This window comes from Lissotriton vulgaris, chromosome 2_1 (assembly GCF_964263255.1).
Source record: "Lissotriton vulgaris chromosome 2_1, aLisVul1.2, whole genome shotgun sequence".
Lineage (NCBI taxonomy): Eukaryota > Metazoa > Chordata > Amphibia > Caudata > Salamandridae > Lissotriton > Lissotriton vulgaris.
Window position 1 is genome coordinate 932,921,794 of NC_141687.1, and position 26,862 is coordinate 932,948,655.

Here is a 26,862-nt window from a genome sequence, read left to right on the forward strand (position 1 = left end):
CTGATCTTTTTACGCAAGTTAGTCTTAGTGAAAAACCCTTTCAACTCACCAAAGAGTTCATTATGAACAACCAATATATTAGCATTTAGCACCTCCTGCAACTCACAGGCCGAAAGTTTATCCAGGGACCTCGAAACCATAGCCCTGAATTGCACAACAGCCCTTTCATTAGCGGCTATCCGCGGCCACCGAACCCTTTTTAAGTCATTAGAAATAGTTACCATATTAGGGTAACCATTAACTTCCCTCTGAGAGGAGCTAAAAAACTTCTATCATAAATTAAAAAAACCAGGGGATTGTGGTCGCTTTCAGCTCTACTCTGTACCTCCATATCTAAGACTAAGGACCACAGCTCCACATTGACCAGTATATAATCAATGCAGCTGTTATACCTGCCATTATCAAAGGGCACAGCACCCTGTCTATTGGACTTCGTCCTGCCATTAACCGCCCTTAATCCCCATTCCAAACACAACCCCTTCAATTGAAGGGCGGCCTCAGACCATTTCCTTATGGGTTGAAGATCCAAATGAGGAACTCCCCACAATGCATCTACGTCTTCACTGAGCCTTCCATCTTCAAAATCCAAGGGTTCGAAGGTAGTATTAAAATCACCGGCAATGATCCGTCTGCTAGTGTTAACCTCCTGGGACAGGTGGCTTTCTAAAGTTGTAATAACACTAGAGCTCCTGCCACCAGGTTGGCCCCTCGAATACACATTATTATTCATTATATCAAGTCCCTTTGTTGAACTGACCCTTATGGCCAAAATGTCAGGGCTATCAATATAAACCTTGTCTACCCTTACCCCCTCAAATTGCAGAACCCAACAAGTCAACCCTCCTACTAGTCTACCTCTTTCTCCCCCTGTGGCTGCTTTAAAGAAGTTTAGATAACCTACATGGAAAACTCCTTCTACAGACCATGTCTCCTGGAATACCCATACATCCATGCACTCTGTGTACGCAGACCAATCTATAGACATTGTTTTCGCTTCAAGGCCTGCTATGTTCCAGGAGGATAGTGTCATGAATGGTCTCGAGGGACTAAGGCCTTCGTTCCCAGTGGAAATCAATACCTCATTTATATTTGGTTCCATTGTTAATGGTTGACCTAAGCTAAGGGATCTTAAAAGAGGTTGTACCTCAGGATCAATGGGAATATCCCACAGTTCGCTTCCAGAGAGTACATTTTCTAAGCCAGTTATCAGTATATCCCGAGGAGGGACACACCCACATCCCTGATTACAACTGGTGCTAGTTAGGGAATTCCCAACTGTCATCATATTGTCCCTACTACCTATTGCCCGCTTTACAGTATCACACCCTCTCAGTCTACATCTTCGAGTGTTGACAGCAACTCGAAGTGATTGTTGGTCTGAATGGGGAAGTCTAACCTATTATAGACCCCTTGAGGGGCCCGTGCATCCCTATTTCTGAGTGACACCCATTGATTATAGAAGAACACTAAGGGGAGTAATCTAATTTCCTCTGCCTCAGGGGGAAAGTGATCAGCCAACTCTAAGATATGATGGACCAAAGGGGGTGACCTGAAGCTCAATACCACGGAGTCACCAGCCATAGATTTAAATGAGTGGCCTACCCAATTGATACGTCGTACCATTTTAAACTCATCAAAAAGTTTGTGTCGAACCCCTGTCTTCTTACTCAGGAAGTGGAGGGCCTTATTTTTGAGCGTTTACCAATGCTCTCCAGTTCCCTGGGGGAGAGGGGGTAAGTTCGCTAGGATGACCGTATAGGGTGTGGCTTCTGGGGGAAGAAGGAGACTAGGTAACATAGCTGAGCCCCCTTCTATTCCTTGCCCATCCTGTCTTCTGTTAACATCTGCCCCACACTGCTGTGTTGAGGGAGGAATACTAACAGGCAGAGGACAAACTACTCTCGTCGCTGGTTCTGCCCGATCAGTACTTCGTTGGGCATTTAACAGGTTTCCCTGCTGCATCTTATGTACAGAACCCCAAGGAGCTGCATTGGACCCCCCATTAGCCTGTATAAAGGGTTGCTCAAGATCCCTTTGGATGCTGCAAGCTAATCGTTGTTCAATCTTATTAAGCCTGGCATCAACTGAGTCTAATCTCTTAATTATAGTATCAATGAGGGCTGCTATATGCTCTCTTAATAGGGAACACAAGTCTTCTTGATTGAGCTGGGTACTTGAGTGAGCAGCGGGATTATTGCCTGGGGTATTTTCACCCGAGTTTACAAAAATATAAACCCCACTACATTCATTGATGGCAGACAATGGGTTTTGTTTGGATGGGCCACAACCTTTCCTTTTTTTAGTGGGCGGTTCGGCTACTGTCCCCCCTTAAGCCTTTTTCCCCCTAGTCTTTACCATGGCAGGGCTCTGTAGGCTACGCTGGATTTGCGGGGTACCCAAGGAGGGGGGCATAGGCATAACACCTGGGAGGAGTTGTATCACAAGCGTGTTTCAGTTCAACAATAGACTGTGAAAGGGGTATCTGGGCACTAGGCAAAGAGCCTACCTAGATGGTATAGGTTCAAGTGAGAGCCTACGCTCTGTTGCCTCTATCTCCTGTATCAAGACCGATTCGGCTCTATTTAAAAAAGCAGCCAGGGTGCCCACCAACCTTCCTTTTACTCATGGTGATCTAGATGCCCTGAAGCCGATCAGTGGCAACACCCCAGCTCGCCTTCAGGCCCAGACAAGAGTCAGAAAAGTCACAACTTACAGTTCGATGATAAAATGTAAATAATGTGGCCCAGCTCGGCCCCCTCCGGGCTCTGATCGGTGAGGATGGACGCGCACGGGTGCGCCCTTGGCCCAGGCACGCCTGCGTGCGTCCCACGCTGCGTGTGGCCTCCCTCGCTTAAGAGCACCTCCTGGTGCTAAGCAGTGGCACGCTGAGGCAGCGCCACTGAGGGCTTCTGGGTATTGTAGTCTCCTCTACACGCGGTGATGGCGATGTAGCCGTTGAGTGCGGCAGTGGCCACAAGCTGCCAGCGTCCTCCTTCAGGCAGCAAAATGAATCCGGTAAGGCAGCAAGATTAGCAGCGTCGCTCTGCGTGTGGCCTCCCTCGCTTAAGAGCACCTCCTGGCGCTAGGCAGTGATGCACTGAGGCAGGGCCACTGAGGGCTTCTGGGTATTGTAGTCCCCTCTACACGCGGTGATGGCGATGTGGCCGTTAAGTGCGGCAGCGGCCGCAAGCTGGCAGTGTTCCCCTTCAGGCAGCAAAGGAATCCGGTAAGGCAGCAAGATTAACAGCGTCATCATCATAAGGGCTGACACAGGAGCTGCCTGGAGAGGACAAAGAGAATTAACCTGCCTCTCCCAACGCTTTTATACCTACCGAGGTGGGGAGGTCGACCCTCCGCCCTTTGATGGCTTTGCACTGACGGGGCACGCCTTACCTTCTACCTTGCCGCCTCCTCCCTGTCCCCTTCCTGCCTCAAAGAAAACCATGCCAGCTCCCTCACGAGATGCAACTAAGGGCTCCACACCCCTAGGTGTGGGTGGCACCGATAAATTGTGAAGTCCCCCAGTTCACAACTTCACAATTTTTTGTGTTTAAAAAAAAAGAAAAAGGATATTCATTCCCCCTCTGGTGTGGCTTAAAGACAGATGCTGCCCATCCTGTTTAAAAGCAGATGGTAATGACAGCACTGGTTTAGTGTAGAGAAGATGCTAATGCTTATGACTCTCCACATTAGGGATAATTAATGCTCTTGCCTGCAATAGTTCACCACAGTGATGCGCATGTGTGCCAAATGTACCTGCTTTTCATCCTGCACTGTTCAGCCTGCCCTTTGCCTTTCAAGATGTTTAAGGACATCAATAACAGACCAGCACCATCTGTCTCTAATGCCAGCCACCTCTTGAATGCTCATGAATCAAGCCCACCTTTTCTGTATGCCTGTTCCCACACCTTCCACTGCCACCAATAGCTGTGAAAGACTTCTAGTTCTCAAAAATACACCTGTGTGCATCCCTCACAATGCAACAACGTCTTGATGTATAACAAACTCAACACCTTTCCTGTCTCCCCATCTACCACCTCCATGCAGAGCACTGCATGCTCTGCCATCTTGCATGCCACTCCTCCTCTTGACCACAAAACCTCACCTGTTTGTATCAGAAACGTGGCTCAAATTTTAGAGCATTTAGTTGAATAACTGAAGTGGGCATACCAAAAACTCTTCTGATTGCTGCATAAAGCTATTCAAACATTCTCCACCGTAGAAGGAGTCATCATAACCAAACACAGAGCCCACACCACCACTGTTTCCACGATCCCCATGCCTTCCTCAGACCAGCTGCTTAAGTTGAAAAAAATGTTTGCACATTGTTCTGACATCGGTAGGCATTTATTTGCCAATTTTGTTTAAAAAACCTTTTTTTAGTTTGAGTGCACTATGCAATATGTAATGTGATAATAAAGAACGATTTTTCGTAAAGAATATTGGCAATGCTTTCTGTTCGTTTAGGATTATATTGTCTGTACAACAGGATTGGGAAATGGATTATTGATTTATGGTCTACTGGGGAATGTTTTGTTAAAAGGGAAAATACACCTTATACCACAGGTCCATAAAAGGATGAACCGTGTTCAAAGAGAGGGACCTACTGAATCTGAACTTCTGTTTCTTTCTCCATCCTCATTAAAACTCCAGTCTTTCATTGCTCGCCTCATCTTTTTATTCTCCTGTACTTTGATAGATTTCTGAATCCTGGGTCCACACATCTCACAAACATCTAGCCATGGGAGCGTTCCGTTTTTGTATCGCTTTCCAAGCTTTCTACCAGTATCTGTATTCCAAGAATCAGTTCGCAATTGATATTACATTATTCACTAATGTTCCCACCCAGAGCAATTACCACTTATCTAGAACCATTGCCCACAGACACATTGTTATACTCCTATTTAAATTCTTCATCATACCTAAAGTAGTAACTTACATGTTATGCTCTTTATTTCAAACAGTATTCTCCCCACCCCATTCAAGAGCACCAAACACCAATGGGGATCTGGCAACATTATTTTCAGAGAGTTCACAATCTTAGGCAATGACCTACTCTAATTATTCTCTACCCAGTCATCCTTGGATTAAAATTACTCCGATCTCCACTTTGCCATATTGTAAACCTTAAGCAGTATAGGCTTCCTCTGCTCTACTGTTGGAACTTGCGCTTTCTGCAGGTTCCCACCCAAAGATTTGCCTTCCTCCTCCTTTTTTTTCTGACATTGTTTTTGTTGGCTTTAGGACTCTGGGCACTTTAAAACTGCTAACCAAGGCGTAAGTGCAAATGCTCTGTATCCAAAACATGGTAACATTGGCTTATGCGCAATTGGCATATTGAATTTACTCCTAAGTCCCTAGTAAAGTTCACTATATGTGCCATGGGCCTGTAGAATAAATGCTACTAGAGGGTCCTGCAGCACTGATTTTGACACCCTTTCACTTGCCCTTTAAACATTACTCAGACGTGCCATTGCAGAGCCTGTGTGTGCAGTTCAAACTGTAATTTCGACCAGGCAAGTTAACCTACTTGCGAGGGCCAAACCTTTCCTTTTATTACATATACGTCATCCCCAAGGTAGGCCCTAGGCAGCCCGATGGGCAGCGTATAGTGTATGTAAAATTAGGACATGCACTTTTGAGTTTTACATATCCTGGTAGTAAAAAACGGCTAAATTAGTTTTTCACTACTGCAAGACCCATCTCTCCTATAGGTTAACATTGGAGTTGCCTTCAACATCTTTTAAGTGTAATTTCCAATTGGGAAATTTGGAGTTTGTATCCCTGCACTCACAATTTAAAATCACAATTGATGGTGAAGTCGGATTTAAAAAAATTTAAGTCTGAAAATGCCACTTTTAGAAAGTTGGCATTTTTTTACTTTAACCCTTCTGTGCTTCTGCCTATCTCTGAATACATCTGGGTTGGATGACAGCTGGGCTGTGTGCATTTCCTCTAGACAGTCAAACAAAAAGAGCTGGGTGGGTGTGACATTTGCATCCTGAAGGCCCATCTCCAGGCTGATGGGCCTTGCTGAGGTAGATTGGGAGGGAAGAGCTGATACTTACACCTGAAGAGGGCTGTGTCTTTCCCCTCAAAATGAGTTTCATACTCCCCTGTAGTGAGCCTGGAGCCAGGGCAGGAAACACAGGGTCCTTGTGATTTTCAAAGGCCTTTGTGAAGTCTTTCCCACTTCAATGGCACATTTGGGTATAAGTTCTGGACCTCTGACATCCCCAAATCAGAACTCTACTGGAACCTAGGCTATTCTGCCTGGACGAAGAGCTGCTGTGCAGTAGGAGGAACTGCCACTTTGGTACCTGCATTGCTGTGTTGGCCTGCTGCCAGCTGATTGCTGTGCTGTAGGAATGACTACCACTTTGCTAATGGCACTGCTGTGTTGACCTGCTGCCTGCTGCTTCTTGCCTGTGAGTGAGAACGTCTGGACCTGTTCTCTACATCCTTGAAGCAAGTTTCTCCAAGGGCTTGCTGGCTGACAACCTGTTCTCTGAAGTTTCAGGGTCACAAAAGACTTCTTGCAATTCTGTTGGTGCTCCTGGACTCTGCCATTTGTGAGTCCTACCATTGCCTGAGGTGTCCCCTTCAGTCCTAAGCCTCGGAAGTGGGTTCTGCAGCTGTTTTCTACAAAAATTGATGCAGTGACCCCTTTGCACTGATCGCAGTGCCTTCCAATGCAGTCGTAGTGCCAATTCCACGATGATGCAGGTCACAACTGTGAGGTTCGACGATGGTGAAGCGCTGATCCAAAGATGCCGCTGTGAGACTCAACTTCGATTAAGCGCTGATCCTTTGACACCAACTGCGAGGCTCAACTCCCAATGCATCAACCTGACTGTGTGATTCAGAAATAATGCATCGAGTCTTCAATGTAATCGCTTGCTCCATACAAAAGTATCGTTTGAGTAGGTCCTGCGTGGTTACTGTAGCTGGCCTGCCCCCCATCACGGTCACCCTGAAATTTGGATCTACCCCTGCCATGCAAAACCTCAAGTAACCTTTTAGCACTTTTGACTTCTATGTACTATTTTTGGATTTAATCTTTAAAATTCATATCTCGACTACTTTTTGAATTTTTGTCATTTTGGTATTGTTTTACTCAAATAAATAGTCTCTATTTTTGTAAACTGGAGTGGAGTTTTTTTGTGGCATTATCACTGTTTTACTGTAATTTATGTGTTGCACAAATACTTTACACATTCCCTCTCTTAAGTTACGCCTCACTCATCTGTGCTAATCTACTGGAGGGTGAGCAGAAATTAATTTAGGTTGTGTACCTGACTTACCCTGAAAAGGATTGTGGTCCCCACTTGGACAGGGTGAACACCTCTGCCAACTAGAGACCCAATTCCTAGCATCTGCTTATATGTGCACACCCAGCCCTTTGGTTCCAACCATTAATGAACCAGTTAAAACAAACCTGCTGCCACCTGCACACCATCTTGTGGAAGAACAGCATTCGTCCCAGCAGAGATGCTAGTCTGCTCCTTCAAGCAGCGTACTGTTTAGAGCTTTTTCTCACAGATAGATTCCAGTCTACCTTAAATATGTTCTGGCATTTCTCTAACCCTTATGGGAAAACCTATTCCTTGACCTCATGTAGTGTTTGCCAGACTCAATGACCCCTTCATAGACCGTGCAATAAACATTCAAAAGGAACGTTGGGCCATATGTACAAAGAATAGTGACATTATGCAAATCGCTATTGAGAAATCGACATTCCTTATGTATGCAACGTTTTGTTTCATACTTACGATTCCTAGTGGATTGAAAACAGACCTGCCTCATGAATATTAATGAGGTAGGCTGCAGTTTTCGACCCATTAGGAATCACAGCCATCACAGGGTTGGTGGCCTGCTGGGGTGAGCCGTTTACCAGGTCTGTGATTGCCTTTGGATAAAGGCTTTTTTCTTTTTGTTGAAATGCAACCTATTTTCCTTAAATAAAAGCAGAATATGGTTGAACAATAAAAATTTAAACATTGTGTTTTCATTTTATTAAGAGTTTCCAACACGCACTCCCACCATTACCATTTAGGTCGTAGCTCTGTTTTTCTCTGTTTGACCCTCCCTTTTGTGCATTAAATGAATAGCCTCTGTACTGGCCTTTGACTGCCCCACCAGATTACAGCCACTGCTTTCTAATTCCTTGTATTTGTCTTCCCTCTTCAAACACTCCTTCTTTCATTTCTAAAAACACCCACCCTATCATTTGTAACTACCATCCAAAAGCTGGTATCCCTTGACACTTTAAAGTACTTAAAAAGATTGAAGTCTCTCTGCATCCAAAACATCTGAAGCACCTACATGTGGGAAACTCATGTTTATCAGGACTTTAACCATGCCACCATTCTGAATTTAGTCTGATTACCTGCTGGAATTATATTTGTAAACAAAAAATGGATGGAATGCTTGAATTAAACTCAGCTGCAGGCAATTACTCGGGCGGCATTTCAGTCCATCTTTATTTTGCACAGTCTTCAACTTGCTCCAGTGCTTAATTTGAGTCCGTTTTTTTTGTTGAGTCAATTGTTTCCAGTGTGCCGGCACGGGCACTTAACTGACGGACCCTTCACATAAGACAGCTGCGACATGGTGGCGCTGTTTGTGTAATTTGAAGATGACAGAAAAAAAGTTCTTTGTTAATTCAATATACATTCAAAGCAACTAATACCTGCCACCCATTCCATTCTTAAGGTTTTCATTGCCTCGAACAGACTGAATTGTCACACTTGTAGCAGTGTGATGGTTAGTAGTTGAGTAAGTACAGTGGGAATGTGTGGTGCAAATTGCGGTGGCCTCTGACAAGGGCCCCATTACTTCTTTTTTACAAGTTAAGTACTGACTTGCTCTAATGGGAACAGTCCCAGGCCAGGTTCTTCCTGAAGTGGAACACAAGCAGCCTCTAATCAAGATGTAGGAAACAGTGTAAATCAAAATATGATTAGCAAAGATATCTCTTGACTTAAATATTGCGTTCTAAATATCCTTTACAAAATAGCGTCCCATTGGGTGTAGATTGCCTATTTTGAATTCCAATGGGGCAGTATTTTTATACACAATATTAAGACATAATATTTCTGTCAGACTATGTTTTGCTTGCGATATTGTGATACCATACTACTGAAAAAAATATCAAGCTAAAACTCGTCAACACATATGCATTCAAACTGGGACTGTTAACAACAGAACTGATGTCATAATAAACACAGCTAGACAAACATAAAAAAAATGTGGACGGTTGTGCTTCCACTTCTCCCTAATTGGATTAACATTGGGTATTTTATGCAGCCTTGACCTTTATAAACAGAAGTGAGACAAGTATCATTTGAATACCCTGGATTACTAACATTTTTTGATGTAACCAAATTATCATTACCAATGGCATGGTGGTCTGTGCACTCTTTAGGTATTAAATTAATGTGATAAATAGACACTTCACAGGAGATTTGACAAGGCACACTAATTGTTATTCGCCTCTCAAAAATGATGGCCAATTGTACTCAGCATTCAAAATGTCTTAATACACAGTGGGGTGGAAAGTGGGGGTCGGAGGACATAAATTTTGGGAGTTCAGCTCCCCCACCACCCACTGCTCTTACCTGCGGCTGTCGCGGGTCAGCAGCCTCAGGAATCGCCCAGCAACTCCCCGTTGTTACATTCGGCTGCATGGAGGCATAAGGCCTAGCTACGCCACTGTTAACAATATATCACTTAAATGGTAGATTATATTAAATACTTAATATGGAATTGTAATCCCCCGTCCAGTTATTCTGCATAGATCTGGTCAAGCACATGGTAGGAAATCACACACAAACAGATTTGCGAGGGCATTGAACCCGCATGTGCCTTCTTAGTCTTAGTAGCTTGGACTCCGACTCCTTGCAATAAAAGTTGAGTTCTCTTCCATTGCAATTAGAGACACACCTATTCACTGACACTATTGATTGCGTTCCTTTCTCTGACTCTAGCGGCAATGGCCTTCCAAATGAATGTGACCAGCATGAGCTGATGACATTCGGACAGTTCTTCCTGCACCTGGAGATTGCACTCCGTAATCTCTTTAATCAACAATAAGCATTACGTTCTTGACATTGTCATGCTAAGGAACCTCAGAAATAAGTGAATGGGCCAGCACATCAGGGGCCTGGCTCATATCTATGGAGACCTAAACTCAGTGCTCTAAAGTACTCCAGTACTCTATGCACACTATTTTGTTGCAGTGGTCCTTCAAGCGGTGCACTTTTACTGCTCAGGTTGTTCACACTTCTCAACATTTCCTCCGACAGCAGTAGCTCTAATAGACTCTCTCAAGTATCTTGACCTACCTGCCTCCCCTGTGGCGCAAGGGGCCTCCAACCCATTGGGATGGCCACCATTCAGCCTAAGGCCAATGAGGAGCTTTGTTATAGGGGTATCTCAGAGCCCTCTCATCACATTCTCCAAGGGGCTCCCACATTTTGCATAACGCCGCTGCCTAAAAGTGAGACTGCCTGCTGTAGCCATGTTGATTTATAGGGCAACCCTGGGAGCCTGACCTTGCCTGGGAAGCAGCAGGTGGAGTACATACAGGACACTCATAGCAAATGTCTTGTAGTGACTAAGCCTCAGAGAAGGTCTCAGCCTTCAACTCCTACCTCGAACTCATGCATCACTAAGACATTTCAAAGATACATCACAGCAATTCAAACAAACATTAAACATTTTAGGGGCTGAGTCATCATGCCCTTCTAAAAATGCACACAAAATGATACAAAGTGGCACAAGGGCTTGATAAAATAATTTGTTTTCACTACAAAATGTTTTTGCCCTTAAAGTAGAACAAATAGTGCTTTGCCTTGCTTTTAGCTACTTTGCGTCAAGTAGGATTTCCATGAGTGGTACTAGGGGTCATTCCAAAGCCACCATCCACTGATTCTGACTCAAACTCAAATCTACAAAGATTGCCAGACCTGGTTTTGCATCCACTATAACACCTCCTTGAAACAAATGTTAAATAGGAAAAATAATTTATTTCTACTAACTTTTCACACATTCCATATGTGCTGCTCTGTACAGCGCACATTCAATCTGCGAAATGTTTTGAAGTTTGCCTAAGCATTGGATTTTGTATTGGAAGTCTTGCCTTCCAGTATCATATTTATGCTAAACATAACTCATACACATTTGCAATGCAGTGCCACGGTGAGGGAATTCCTTTCTCTGTGATGTGTTTATACTTGAGAGAACGGAAGCTCAAGAGGCACTATGTGTTCGATCTAGAATTGGGTGGTAGTGGAAAATATTCTGATGTCTAGGGGAATGGTTAATCTCACCAAAAAAAGGGTTTAAAGTATACGGGATGTACAGGCGCTCAAGCAATATTGATGTAGTAGTTATTATTCATAGAACAAAAGTAATGGTGCTAGCAGGGAGGGGAAAACCCAAAGAACCCCTCAATTTTAGTGTGAAACAAGTCACACCAACATAAATGAACATAAAGCCCTGCACACTCAAAGTCAATACAAACAACAATGTGTAAGATAACGAGCTCATAAAGAAAGTATGTCCAACATTGGTTCTTGGAGTTTGGTGTTCTCCTTTTTATTCGGTCATCCGATTACAGATAGAATACAGCCAGCCAACACGTGTTTCGTTGTAGAAAATACATACATAGTTTCTACAACTCTTCAGGGCTCAATGGCTGAAACCTCAGTTGATAAGGCCTTATTCCGGTGATAATTCCAACCCGGAAGGGTAACCAGTATAGAGATGAGAGTGATCAACCGACAGCCAAGTATGCTGTGGGAAAAGTACATCAGCGCCAGATAATGAGTGTATTTAAATTCTTCTAGTAAGCTCGGAAATGCCTTGTGTGGGGTGACCAGGTCATTTGTCCGGGAAAACCACGGGTACGTGTCAGAAATTCAAACTGGCCGAATCGCCCTCGCTTCTCTGGCGTCCTCTACCCGTTATCTTACACATTGTTGTTTGTATTAACTTTGAGTGCGCGGGAATGGTTAATCCTCAATAGTAATCTCCTTTACCATATTATCTATATGGTTGAGGAAATTCCACCAGTGCATTCCCCTACAGTTTTAGTATTTCATCTGGAAATACATTTTCAGTTACCACCCATCTTTCCTTCAGACGCCCAGCCAAGGTTTTCTATGAGATACTTCACAAGACATATTTTCGTATATCACATGTTTATTTGCGATATGCAATTCAGCCATGACAAGAAAGATCTTACCACATGCTTTAGATGCACAAACATATACAAAACATATTAATGTTAGGAAGGAGATTATGGTCTAGAGTCTCAGCTGTTGACTTTGAAACCTGACCATTTGGGTTCTTATTCTGGCTCTGGCACTTAAGTGAAAATCGTGTAATCTCCTTGTACGTTAAAATAATCGTAAACATCGGAAATGTAAATGAAATGTTAATGTGTGAAATGTAATGTCATTATGCAACTTAACTGTGTATATACCAAATGTGTCATTATGTAACTTAACTGTGTATATTACAATTAACAAATATTAACAAATGTCAGTATGTAACTTAACTGTGTATATACCAAATGTATGTATGCAATCTTCTCTCGTCCCCCAAAAGTATTTTTTATTAGTATACTGTTCTCTAATGCTACCCAGATGGCTTTGTGTTATACAAATACTAATCCATACAGAAAGGAAAGTGAACCCTCCACGTTTTAATTAGGTTTCATAGCCTGCACGAGTCTGTAAATAACCTCCTTGCCCTATGCTCAAATCCTCAAAGAGCTGGCTCAAACTTTTTGCTTTTTTCAGGCTAATAAAATGACTTTCATTGGGTTTGATCATAAAACCTATTTCAATGCACCCAAATCAATTCAGATAGTGCTGTGTGCTGCAGAATTGTGCAACACCGTCACCAAGCTCTTATTTATCGTGTTGTACAACTGAAAGTGTAAAACATAAGAGAATGAAATAGGGCAGGAGTGGAGGAAAGTTCAGACAAGGGGAAGTAACAAAGCACATGCTTGCTTACTGCTTATCTGGAATACTCTCAGCCGAGAGCTCATCTTTTCCGTGTCCATGAGTGATAAGACCTTCCAGGTCTGATTTGTGTTTACTTTCTGGGATTTTTTTGTTCTTTTTCATTATATATTAATCTCTAAAAGCATCAGAATTCAAAGAAAAAATGTAGACTGCATGAGCTACATACATCTGGGACGCTTGATAACTCTCTAATTTTCTTTATGAAACAATATGAAAAGGAGTGCTTAGTAAATTTGTAATAATGAAGCTGTATGAACAGTCAATAGTGCACACTTTAGACTAGAAAAAAAATATGGGTAAAAGTCACATTTGAAGAAAATGGAAGGGGGAATAGTTAACAGACTGGAAAATACATTTTCATCCTTTCAGTTAGTAGTGTAGCTTTAACCTCACAAATAGTAAGGCTATATACATCCATGTATGAAGACAGCCAAATGAAATATTGTTTGCGTCCCTGCTTCTAAAAATTGACTGCAAAAAACAACAGCACACTTTTTTGTTTCACTGACTTTGAAATGCTGTCCGAGGTACCCTATAATTTGTGTCTGAATAGAAGATTTTCTGCCTGAGGATGTGATGTGGTTTGTGCATTGCAACTGTCAGGTCTTTTGTGCGATGTGTGCTTCCTTTACTTCCTGCCAGCCTGTATAATTATGCAAAATTATGTATGAAAAAAGAAAAAGCAGAAACAAAATTACTTAAATAACACGATTTGCAATTTAATGGGCTGAACCCGAGTTTCAGTTTGAGAGGAACATTCCAAAGCGACATTTTGTTTTGTTGTTTTCTTGGTCTGATTCCCAAACAACAGCAAAACAGGTGGCTACCAAAGAGCTAAGATTGTGTTCTCTGGCGTGTAACAAGTTCAAAATTTGATAATTAGCTCTTCTTTGCTAAGGGTGTTCATTTATCAATTAGACACAAGCGTATATGTATTGTTTTGGAATACCACCACATGTCTCAATGGGTGTAAATATTCTGCTTCTTTTTAATAGAACTATTGTGAAGGAGAATGTGATAAGATTGGAAAGGTTGACAGGGCCTGTAGTTAATGCTACACTGTTAGAAATTGGGTTTCTGGTTGACAGAGGTATGCACCCTGTCCAAGCAGGAACCACAGTCCTAGTCAGGGTAAGTTGGATACACATCCTAAAATAACATGCGCTCATCCTCTGGTAGCTTTGCACAGGGCAGGCAGGATTGATTTAAGAGGCAATGTGTAAAGTATTTGTGCAACACTTCAAACAGTTAAAAAATGACCACACCACAGAAAAAAGATACCACACATATTTGGAAAAATTGAGCTTAGTTTATTGAACAAAAAAAGATGAAAACAACACAAATCCAATAAGTATAAACAGAATTATGAATTTTGAAAGAATATCTTGAAGTATAGTGCTTAAAAAATTAAGCGCCAACGGGGGCTATCTGGTCGCACTAGAATGGGTCAAATCCAAATGTTCAGGCTGACTACAAAGGAGCATTGGTCAAATACGGGGATCAACCTTGGTCTGCAGAAACTGCACCTTGGTTCGCAATTGCGTTGACGTCGAGGAGTAGATGCAAGGAGCAAAGGAGGTGATGCGTCATCATCAACCCCTTCGGAGGTAGGCAATGCATAGTTTCCAACCTGCACAAGTCAGAGGTGCATTGTTGTTGAACCCCAAGATGTAGGTGTTGGGTCATCTTCAAGGCCATGCAATGTTGCGGATGTGTAGAGAACTGGAGGTGGTGCGACAAGCAGTCCACAATGCAATGTACTCAGTTCTTGCAGGAGCGACAATAAGTTAGCATTGATGGATGTGTGATCGTTCAGAGTGGCACAACAGGATCTATACATGGATTTCTACTGGAGCAGCACTTTATTATCACCTCCAAGGGCCCTGGCCTGGGGTGGCACCACTTGGCAGGGCAGGACTGAAAGATGGCAGAGTCCAGGTGTGGTAGCAAGGTTTGTGGAAGTCTTTGATGTCCCTGTGACTTCACAACAGGAGGCAAGCAGACAACCCTTGGAGTCACTCTGGGTTTAAGGGATGTAGGTCCAGTCCTTCTCACCCATGTAAGGGAGGCAGAAGGCAGCATATCAGCATAGCAGAGCAGGAGTCCAGCAGAGTGGCAGTCCTTCAGCAGCAGAGCGAGCAGACCTTCTTTCTGGAAGAGTATCCAAAGAGCTAGAACTGTACTGAGTTGATGGTGTCAGAGGTCCAGTACTTATACCCAGTTGTGCCTTTGAAGTGGGAGAGACTTCAAAGAGAGGCCTTTGAAGTGCACAGAGCCTCTGCCTTTCGGCCTTGGCTCCAGATCACTACAGTGCTTTATGCAGACCTTTTTGTGGGCACAGGACACAGCCCATTCAAGTGTGTCAGCCCCTCCCCCCCACCCTGCCCAGTGTGGCCCATCAGCAGTGTCGGATTGGGACCATAAATCGGCCCGGGCAACCCACAAAAGTGGCCCACATTCATGAGGAGCAATGTTTCACAAAATATTTCTTGGTTAATATGCCTAACCTTGCTGTAGCCTGCGCCAGTATATCTGTCTGATGGCTGGCATGGGGGCTCAGAGGCAACAGTGATTCAAAATTCGAAGTAGGAGAGATTATCCAGAGTACTTTCCATAACACAAGTTCAATGTTTGTAAGTAAAAGTTTAAAGATCATCCATTACCATATATATATTCCAAACTCTTTCAAACAGCCTTACCTTTTTTCTAGTCTTCGAGAACAAAAAGGGAGCCTTGCTAGTGAAAATCTTCATGTCACCATCCAGGAAAAACTATAGAAGTAGCAGACATGGCTGGTTCAGAGACAGGTGCAACTGGCAGACAGTACATGGCAGTTCAGCAGTGGCCATATCTGAGAAAAGGTTGCTTTCTTCCCTGTGTCCAGTCCTGCTTAGCTGGTGAAGATGGCAAATCAGGGACTGCGCAGGTACGCATTGTAAGGTTTCGAAGGCAGAAACATTTGGGGAGGTGTGAGCTCAGCTTAGCAACAAAGTATGAGCTGGCAGTGTGTGAAAAGCAGCCTTCAGGTGAGGTGTCAAGGCAATAGGTAGAAGGCAGGTGTGGACTCCAGCTTTCAACAGGTAACTGAGGCAATGGGTGGGCCAGGTAAGTCCATCTCCAGGTGATAGGCAGTGAATGCAGACAGGCTTCTGCTCTTTCCTGGTTTGAATTGAGTCGACTACCAACTGCACTTTACATGCTCAGAAATGCCTCTCCTCCTCTAATAACATCATCGCAGCATGAGCAGAGTCTCATGATGAGTAGCATGGTTGGGTGATGCAGTGGGCTAATGCATCCACTGCAGGAATCTGGGTTTGACGTCATGGTCAGTGATTTAGTCTCTGACCAGTACACTCAGCTTTTCCTAGTACTGAAGTTGATAAAATGAGTACCACTGAGTTGGGTGCAGAGCAGGAAAAAAGGCGGGATCAAGCTGGATTGCAGTTTAAGAAGCTGTTATTGAGCTGGACCTGGGATCCAGGCTGGTCCCACTGAAATATTCTGAATTTGCTCTGGTAAAAATTTCCAATGCTGGAACACATTCAGCAATGCTCAAAGGATGTCTGCTTTCTGTTAAGAGGAGTAATCTGCAGTGGTTAAGGGACGTTTGTTATTTTCATGTCCAGCATGGCCCATTAGAAAGGCCTCACTTAAAGGGCATCACCTCTCCTGTTATTGGCATCTCATTATGGTTGGGAGCTATATGTAGCCTGATACCTAGATGCCAGTCCAATGGAGGGATGTAAAGGTGCGCAGTTTGTTATCACTTCACAAATGCTTAAGAGAAACTATAATTTTGAAACCGGCTATTGACTTTGTTCAACCCCTGTATGTAAGCGATATGCATATATATATTTTTTTAATTTAATTTTTTTGTAGAGCTATTTGTCCCAGCGTAGGGATTCAGAGGGATTTATATCACATTCATGTACTTTACACAGGGAATGAATCATTCAACTGTGTAAATCAATATATTGGAAATTACTTAAAACAAAGTGAATTACAAGGTGTAAAAGTCAGATATCTTCTATATTGGTTGGCACCAAATGTTAAGAGTACTTTATCTGGAGAAACAGAGCCAACTTTAAACATCACACAGTGTTTGGGGTTGCCTGTACTAATGAAACTTTATTACTAACCATAGAACCCTTTTCAAGCAATCTCAGAATAAAGAAAGACTTATGTAAAAAGAAACAAAAAAAAACAATGTGTTTCTAAATCCATACTTTGAACTTTGCATGCAACTTCTTGATGCTCCTTCAGTGAAGGATTATATATAGAGTCCCTGGATTTGTGCGATCCGGTGGCTGCTGCATTTTCCTTATAACTATGGATTTGCGGCATTCTCCATTTAATCCGTCTCTGCATAATCTGCAGATTTTACCCCCAAAAATTGGTTTGAACTCGATTGGTGAAAAAGTTACCAAAAACATGGCAAGACGTGTTCCTGCACAGTGGATGCCTCTTTGTAAATGCTTACTGCTCATCTCTCAGTTGTTTTAATGCAGTATTTTGTTGTTAAGATCATATTAATAAGGTGAAACATTTGACCAGACAGTTCTACAATGTTTAAAAATGGGAAACAAAGAAGCAATACTATAATAAAATGCTCCACGCTATACACCATAATTAGCATTTTCTTCCTGCATAATTTGGTCCTTTCCTGACGCATAATTCCAGTGGCCCTGACTGTAATTTATAGACTGTAAGTAACAAAAAAAGGTACATAAAAAATAGGTTACTCACTGACTTAGACCTGGCATCATTGGCGTGAGTCTCCCTTCCATTTTGACGGATTGCCTCCTCTGTTTTGATATGTTTTTGCTGGTTATATGCTTTGGGCACTGTGCCACTGCTATTCAGTGCCACAGTGCAAGTGCTCCCTATGTTAAATTGATGTACTAATTGGTGATTCCATGATTGGGTTATTTGATTTACCTGTCAGCCGCTAGTACAGTGCACCCTGTGTGCCCAGGGCTTGTAAATCAAATGCTGCTGGTGGGCTTGCAGCACTGGCTGTGCCACCCACAGAAGCAGCTTGTAAGGTGTGTCTCAGGCCTGCCATTGAAAGGCCTGTGTGCAGTCTAGTACTACCATGTCGACTTGGCAAGTGCTCCCACTTGCCAGGCCCTAAACCATCCCTTTGCTTCATATTAGATTCCCCTATGGTTGGCCCAAGGGTAGGGTGCATTGTAAGTATGAGGTAGGACATGCTCTGGTGTGTGTAGCATGTCTTAATAGTGAACTACAGCCATTTTCGTTTTTCACTATTGAAGGCTACCTGTTCTATATAGGCTAGAATGGGCAGTTAGATTATTACATTCTTACAACCCTAACTGACTCAGGGAACATGGTTGAAATTCGAATTTAGTATGCCTGAACTCAAAATAATAAACTACATCTTTTAGTAAAGTTGATTTTAATATTCTGTGTTTGAAAATACCACTTTCAGAAAGTAGGTATTTTCTTGCCTGATTGTCCAGGCCTGCCACTGCTATGTTATGTAATCCTTGTCTGGGTTTGTGAGTGACAGGGCTGGGGGATTCCAGGAGACATGCTGGGGCAGCCCAGTGGTGAATAGAGAGATTTGCATCTAGATGGGAGGGATGAGTTGCACCTGGGACCTGAATTGGGCTGGGCCTTCCCTCTACAATGCTGGCTCCACCTCCTGTGGCTTGTCTGATGTCTCTGCCCTGCACTGTGAAAGAAGAGAAGGAATCTTGTCAAGAAAGTGCTCCAGAGCTGTATCTTCCCTCCCCTGTGCTGGCTCCACCTCCTGTGGGGCGGCTGATGTCTCTGCCCTGCACAGTGAAAGGAAGAAGAGAGTCATGTAAACAGAGTGCTCAGGAACTGGTTTGAACTAGGCAGAGGCCTCTCTGCCTTCAGAGAACAAAGGATTTTGGGGTATAAATATTGGGACCTTGATCCCAAGAAATTAGATCACTACTGGAACTAGAAACCTTTTGCCAAGGAGAAGAATCAAGGAAGCTGCAGGAGTTTTACTGCCCTTCTGCCAGTGTGCTGCTTGCTGGGTTGGCCTGCAGTGGTGCTTCATTGCCAAGGAAAGGAGAAGGAACTCTTTAAGGACTTTCATCATTTATAGAATATTCTCCAAGGGCTTGAACTGTGCGCACCTCCTGCTGAAGTCTCAGGGACAAAAGACTTCATCTCCAGCTACCCTCTGAATTTCTTTGCTGGGAGTTCTCAACTCCAGACATTTGCGTGTCGCTGTTAGCTGGAAGCGCGATGCACCGAGAGGAAGCTTGTTGCCCCCGCAGCTGAAATCGTCGCATCACATCTCTCTGGAAGCGTGTGTCCATCGAAGCTGCCTGCTGTCGCATCACCAGAGAAGCGTGACGCCATCAAGAGAGTAGCCATCGCATCACTGGAGAAGCGTGTCGCAGGGTCTGTCGAGGCTCTAAAGTACAGAATTGTCGCTAGGCCGCCAGGGCGTCTACGCATCGTCATCGCATTACCGCATCACGGGCGCCATCTTCTCGCATCGCAACCGGATCATCGCATCAAGGTGCCATCTTGCGCACCACAACCTGCCCGCAGGCCGAGAATCTACGCATCACCTCCGCACCGATAAGGATTACGACACATCCCCTACTCTGCGGAAGCATTGAGGCACGAGGCATAATTTCCCCCGGATCACGGAACCGACGCATCTCCCCTTTTGTGAGCCTTTTGTTTACTTTGCCTGACGCATCCAGGTACTTTGTTAAGAACTTTGTCACATCTATCATCAACTTAAACTAAGTAACTTTTATCATCTTTAAATCAATCTTAAGTGTAGTATTGTGGATTTTTGTCGTTTCTGGTCTTGTGTTAATTCTATATAAAGAATACTTATTTTTATAAAACCTGTGTTGTGTCCATCTGGAGTGTTTTCACTGTATTACTATGTATATTCACAAATGCTTAACACACTGCCTCTGAGATAAGCCTGTCTGCTCGTGCCAAGCTACCAAGGGGGTGAGCAGGGGTTATTAAGGAGTGTAATCCCCTTATCCTGACTTAGAAGTAAGGGTCCCTATTTGGACAACAGTGAATACCATTGCCAACTAGAGACCCTCAGATCTATCTCTGAGCTATCTACATGAAATATATCAGTGATCTGCAGGCTACACGTTGTTCTTTGCAGCAGGCACGCTAACCACATGTGCTACCTTATGATGAGTCAAAACTGTGATTAGAACAAACACAGATCTCTCCAGCAAGGGCATGTGACTCTCTGAAAAACTGGGCATGTGCTAGTAAATTGAATAATACATTTAGGCTGTCCAGTCCAATGTGAAAATGGCTACCACACCTGACCTTCCAGTGGGGCCTTTCAACCTTTTTGCAGCCTCCACAGCCACAACACGCCCCTCCAACTATGACCTACGTGTGAAGGCCTGGTGGAGGAGTGGGTCAGATGAAAGACATTGCTTTAGTTTCAGACAGGCTGGCCCCATTGGGGCTGACATAAGAATGGCCCAGTGGGAGCAAAGCAACACCTTGCTGCTCAGCGAGACCTCTGCACACAACCTCCTTTCCCCCACTCACCATTTGCTGAACGTGAAACCGCAGTGGAGCCTGGATCAGGGAAAGGACGAAGCTTCTGGGCAACTACATTGGAGAGAGGGGATGAAGGAGGGCGAGGAGAAATGGTGCAAAGGCCAAAACATCACCTGGCCTCTTACCATCTTCACACTCCTCCCTCTCCCTCACTATGTCCTCAGTGTAGCAGCTGCTGGAGGAGGGGTAAAGGAAGTAGTACACTGCTTCTAGGGAGGGCCAGCCCACAGGGACCAAGGTGAAGGTGTCAAAGGCATGAGACTGGTTGCTGCAGGCCCAAACATCCCTACCCTCCCCTCCTCCAAACTTAGCACTAAAAGTCTCGAGCCCACCTGCTCCTGCCGGCCCCATATGACAATGTCCTGGGCAGGTAGTCAAAGCGGTGGGGCAGTAGGGCACAGTGGGCAGTTAACAGAGGACCTAAAACAACGGCCGTCAGCTGTCACTCTGGCATGGGCACATCAGCTCATGCCCAATTACCCGCTTTTCCAAACCGAACTTCTGGATTTGGATGGCCCATCAGTCACACCTAATCCCTTTTGTGTGTGGCTGTCAAGAGAAAATGCCCAAAGTCAGCTGTCACCCACCCCCAATGTGCATTCAGAAATAGGCAGAATGCACCAAATGGTTTAAGTAAGAAATGGCAACTGTATAAAAGTTGCCTTTTCGGAATTACTATTTAAAATCTGACTTCAGCATAATTTAGGCATTTAACTTGTGATGCCAGAGACACCATACTTGGGGGTCACATCTCTTCCCAATAGGAAATTACAATTATAAGATGTAATAAGGTAATTCCAGTGTTAAATTATGAGAGAGATAGGCCTTGAGTATTGAAAAACGATTGTAAGAATTTTTAACTAGTAAGATATGTAAAACTTAAACATACATGTCCTACTTTTTAAATGCATGCATCCTGCCCTTGGGCTGTCCAGAGCCTACACTAGAGGTGACATATTTATTATAAAGGAAGGTTTAGGCCTGGCAAGAGGGATAACTTACCTGGTCGACATGACAGTTTGCAACTGCACACAGACGGCTCTGCAGTGGCAGGCCTGAGGCCTGTTCACAGGGCTACAGAAGTGGATGGTGCATTCAGTGCTGCAGGCCCTCAATTAGCATTTAATTTACAGTAATGCACTTTACTACAGACTTATAAGTAAACTAAGTATACCAATTGTGTATGAGCCAGTGTTAACATGTTTTAAACATAGAGCACATGCACTTTAGTACTAGTTAGGAGTGGTAAAGTGTCCAAGCCTGCAAAAACAGGAAGTCTGAAGACAAAATGTCTGCGGAAACCACCCCAAGGATTCCATGTCTAACATGCACCCATTAAAATAGAGAAAGGACAGTGCCACTGATGATGGAGCAGCCGAGTTGAAATGGCATTGCTTACCACAGAGAGAAAGATAATATTCTTAAATAATAATTTTGGACAAAAAATAAATTCACACTTAACTAGGGGGGACTTCTTGGCAAGTAAGACAATGCAAAACATTGTACAGAAAGACATTTGTGCCCATGATTGGGGAGTGGTTTAGTGCCAAGTATATCTGTATTCTGATGGAGGTGGCTAAGTAATAGTAAAGGAGGTGCTAATGAGGATGCAGATGTATGTGTATGTGTGTGAGTGTGCATTGGTAAGTCTGAAAAAAGACACAAACAAAACAAAACAATCAATCTAGGATAATTCACTTATCAATGCATATTCTTTCAGCATTGTGAGACCTATTCATGTCAAGATAATTTTACATTCCTTCATGAAATTACATTTTACTGTTTAATTTATTTCCTAAAATGACCTCAAGCATTTATTTCATCACCTCTATCTTTGTAGGAAGAGCCCTATGTCATGTTCAGGCGATCAGATAAAGCACTCTTTGGCAATGACCGCTTTGAAGGCTATTGCATCGATCTCCTGAAGGAACTGGCAACAATCCTTGGGTTTTCCTACGAGATCCGGTTGGTGGAAGATGGCCGGTATGGATCACAAGATGACAAGGGCCAGTGGAATGGCATGGTTAAGGAACTCATCGATCACGTGAGTAACATATGATTTCCATTGAACTATAATTCAGAAGTGAAGAACAGTAAAGTTGACCCTGTTGGTTAGGTGGGACAATATGTAATATGATTTTAATGTTAAGTTGCCACATACACAACTGACAAGGCTGTCAATACAATCAATTTTGCCACATAATTCACAGCATGTAACGCTGCCAAACTTTGGAATTCCCTGCCACCACACATTCGCTTGGTTTCCAATCATCTTGCCTTGCGTAAACAACTGAGGACCTTTCTGTTTCCTTAGCTTTTTCTGCCTGCCCTAGTGTCAGACCTATGCGCTTTAAACATGTTTTTCATTCATTTCATGTAAACATTGCAGTGTTTTGGGGATTTTGCATGGAGAAATTAAGATTTTACCCCAGTTAAACAATCTCCCATGTTAAACAGTCGTACATTTTTTGTATCGTTGCTTTTCATCGGGTAGACCATGACCTTGCTCTACTGTGTGCTTGTTTCCAAAAATAACAGGGGGCAATGCTTAAAACCACTTATACATTTAACCACTTTTAATACAACAATCAAAAGGTTATCTGACAGTGGCAAAGCACACTACTCCTCTTAGTGCCTCAGTTACCTTGTAAACAAGATTGGGAGCTTTGAAACAAAGGACAACATTCTCTGAAAAAGGCTGAATTTAAATTCAATATACATGTTGTCAGTCATACATTGATCTTGTCATCATATGCAAGGGACAGGTGTTTGGAGTGACAAATCAAGAAGCTAATACAACTGTGAACTTCAAACTATAAGTATTTACCAGAACTTGGAAGGGAATTGGGATAGTAATTTGGGCTTGTTACACCTATATATCTAACCCCCTTTAAGTGCTCATTCCCATAGCCTCTACCATCAGGGTGTGTTGTCCAACTTAGGTCCAGGATCAATTCCAGATTTTCAGTGTAATCATTGCGCCCAATTTTTTCTCAGTACCTTTAGTGGGGTTGCCTGCTGACTGATAAGCTTTTTATAGAGATAATGCATATTTTTATAGGATGTACTATTGGCTTGTGCCACTAGGAAAAACGACAACACTTTTGCACTTTTTGAAAGTTTAATAATAACGAAAAATAAGTAATGTCAATTTTTTAACTCCAAAAATCTGGGTGTAATCATTTCCGCAGTACTGGATGTTTGGTGTATGGATGGAGTGAAAGAGTGGGCCTCGACTGCAGTACCTTGTGTTTTTACATCTAAAGGATGGCAGCCAGTCACTTGTAAAACAAAGACTCTAAAGGAAGAGCATGTGCAATGTGATCAATGAGGTAGAACCAGTCCCCCATCAACCCACCCCCTCCCCCGCCGGGGGTTGGGGGTGCCGCCGAGCTCTTTGCCAGGGCCGGTTTTCAGCAGATTTTTTTACAGGGCCTGTAACAAAAACTGCCCCCAGGGGCCAAAAACCGGCCCCCACCCGGGATTCCCTGGTGCCCGCTACGGCGAGTCCGGCCCTGGGTAGAACGCTCTTTAAGGCTACATAAGTGCACAAGCAGACTAGTTGGTCGGGACTTTCTAATGCATTTAGTGGCAATGGAGGTCACCTTAAACAGCATTCAGTTTAAATCAGGTCTGCTAATCCTGAAGAGGGCATTTCTTTTCAGACTCCAAACCAACGTTGACTTCACTTCCTAATTTAAAGAGCACCTGGATGGAGGTGGGCGGAGGACAATGAAAATCAATTGAGTAGTTGACCTCTGACCTTGCTTCCTCGACCTAGTAGAGAAGCTTCAAAGCTCTTCCTCTTTCAGTTGAAAAGCTGGAAAAGACTTCCATATTCAGTATTTGAGGTTCCACTCAGCGGTTCATAATTGGGATGCTGCAAGTCCCTGATGAGTTCCTTGATGAGGTTTTGGCAACAGACTCATGCGAGTACTTGTATACATCTTTAGTGCTATAAGGTGGGACAAAAGAATGTGTTTTTTATGTTTAGGACACAGTGGAAACAGAATCCGATGCTTCACACAGCAAATTCTGACAGACAAGTCATCTAGGGGGCAAGAAAATAAGGATAATTGTACAAAAACACATAATTTGTCTTAAGGGAATAAGCTGGGTTTCAGATTCAGATCTCCTGTTTCATAAACCTGAGGCGTTTGCAATATGCTGTTCATTGTCAGTGCCCGCAATTCAAAAACTCATGTGCACTCATACCAATATAATGGGTGTATATGAGCATACATACATACTGCGTGATGCATTTTCATGGGCAAAGAGAGACAACAACTGTTTATTAACTTTAGCCATGTAATTGCATAGCTAGAAACAATTGCTGTCGTGCTGTCCTGTTGTCCTAACTTGTTCTCTTCTAATCACAGTTTAGTGTTTTTTGTGAAGAAATTATTTTAGAATTGTTATGCTGTGAAAACTAGTCTTTGGTGGGGGGTGGTGTTTAAAGGTATTTATGTGGGTGTTGCAGCCATTCGTGTATCATCTGCCAGTGTGCTATTGTGAATGTCAGGAATACTTGTATTTTTTTTTTATTACGATTCTCAAGTTTGCTGTGTTGCGTGACAGGTAGCGATATTGCTTTTATACATCCCCTGAGAATTTTTAGAAGAATTTTTTAACAGAGTGGATTGGTTGCAGTGCACTGATAGTGGCAGCTGCCTGTTTATTATTAATATTATTATTATTTAGCTCGGTAAACATGCAAATATTGTCTAAACGAAGTTAAAATTATGAAACATAGTATGCCTCGCACACCGGCATGCAACGTGCTTTTTTTGTGTGCAAAATACACGGTTTATGCGGAATTAGGCGCATGAATCAATGTGCATTTCACTAGACCTCTAGTAACTTTTCTCTAGAATTGTATACTACAAAAGATTTTCATAGGAGACTAGGTCGAGGAGAACATATCTATTTTGAGAAGAAAATGTTTCTGACGAGCTATTTTCTACTTAAGTCACCTTCTTGCGGCCAAAACTTAGGCAACATTTTGCATTTTGTGAAATGGTGAAAAATGTGTAGATTTTGCATAAAGCATTGATTACACCAGCGTACACAAGAGTTCACTCTGTCCAAAATTGCGTACCATTCATCTGTAAATATAGGATGACCAAATTTCCGAAACTAAAAATCTGAACATGAAGCAGACATATAAGTAGAACTACCTGGGTACAAAAGACAGGCTATGATAACCAACCCCATTGCAAAAGGATTCTAGTGGGATATGAAGCACACAAGACAGGTTTTTGCAGCAATTGCTGAGTTACAAATATAATTTATTTTAAATATGCATAAAAGTACCTTCAGTGCATTATAGTGACATTGCAAGTCTCCAAGGAGTTCCATGAGCATATAATTGAACATGGCTGATGGTGGAGTTCTTTTTAAGGTCAAGGAAATACAAGGTGACTAACAGTGTTCTTTTAACATAGGGCACACTGGGGCATATTACCAAGCAATAGCGATAATTATCGCTATTGCTTGGTTAGAGAAAAAAATTTACCACCGCGCTGCGGCGATTTTTACCGCAAATAAACCTTGGTATTACCAAGGTTTAACGCAAATGCGGTAAAAATCGCCGCAAAGCATGAATATCGCTGAAAAGTCAGCGATATTCATGCTTTAGCGAGCTAATGCTCTTAGCCATGTTATCCACCTCCCATTGGATAACATGGCTAAGAACTGCTCAGGGCAGGTGTTAGCTTTTGGAGATATTCCCGCTTAGCGCGAATATCTCCAAAAGTTGGTAATAGGAGATAGCGATGTTAGCGACTGTTTTCAGTCTCTAAAATCTTGGCACGCCCACTTTGCATCTCATTAGTGATAAATATCACTGATATGCAAAGTGGGGCCCAAGATGGTCGCTATCTCCTACTAGCTGTCGCTAACTGGTGTTAGCGGCAGCTAGGTAATAGGGAGATAATTTTATCTCCGCTTTCTTGGCTTTTAAAGCCAAAAAAGTGGAGATAAACCCTCTTGATAATATGCCCCACTGTATTTTATTTCTTTTATTATAAGGGCACCGCATTACCACCCGTAAGTCCCTAGCCTTTTCTTATTAAATGGATAGCAGGGTTGCTGATACTTTGAATAAATAAGGGGTTTGGAAAAATAAATCAATTTGCCGATAGTAATTTGTTGCAAGAACATAATAAACAGTTCATATTGTGTGCACCACACAGCCATGTCTCCTCTCTGATAATGGCTCTTCATTGTCAGAGAAATGTAAGTCAGAAAAAGGTGGTAC

At 43.0% G+C, this 26,862-nt stretch overlaps 1 protein-coding gene across 1 annotated transcript in view; it reads left to right on the plus strand.

Moving 5' to 3' along the window:
• Positions 1-26,862, plus strand: part of GRIK3 (glutamate ionotropic receptor kainate type subunit 3) — a 653,994-nt gene that overhangs the window by 311,800 nt on the left and 315,332 nt on the right. Inside the window, exon 10 of the mRNA XM_086954197.1 lies at positions 22,444-22,647. Within this exon, the coding sequence (XP_086810323.1) occupies positions 22,444-22,647 (204 nt within the window). The remainder of the gene's footprint in view (positions 1-22,443; positions 22,648-26,862) is intronic.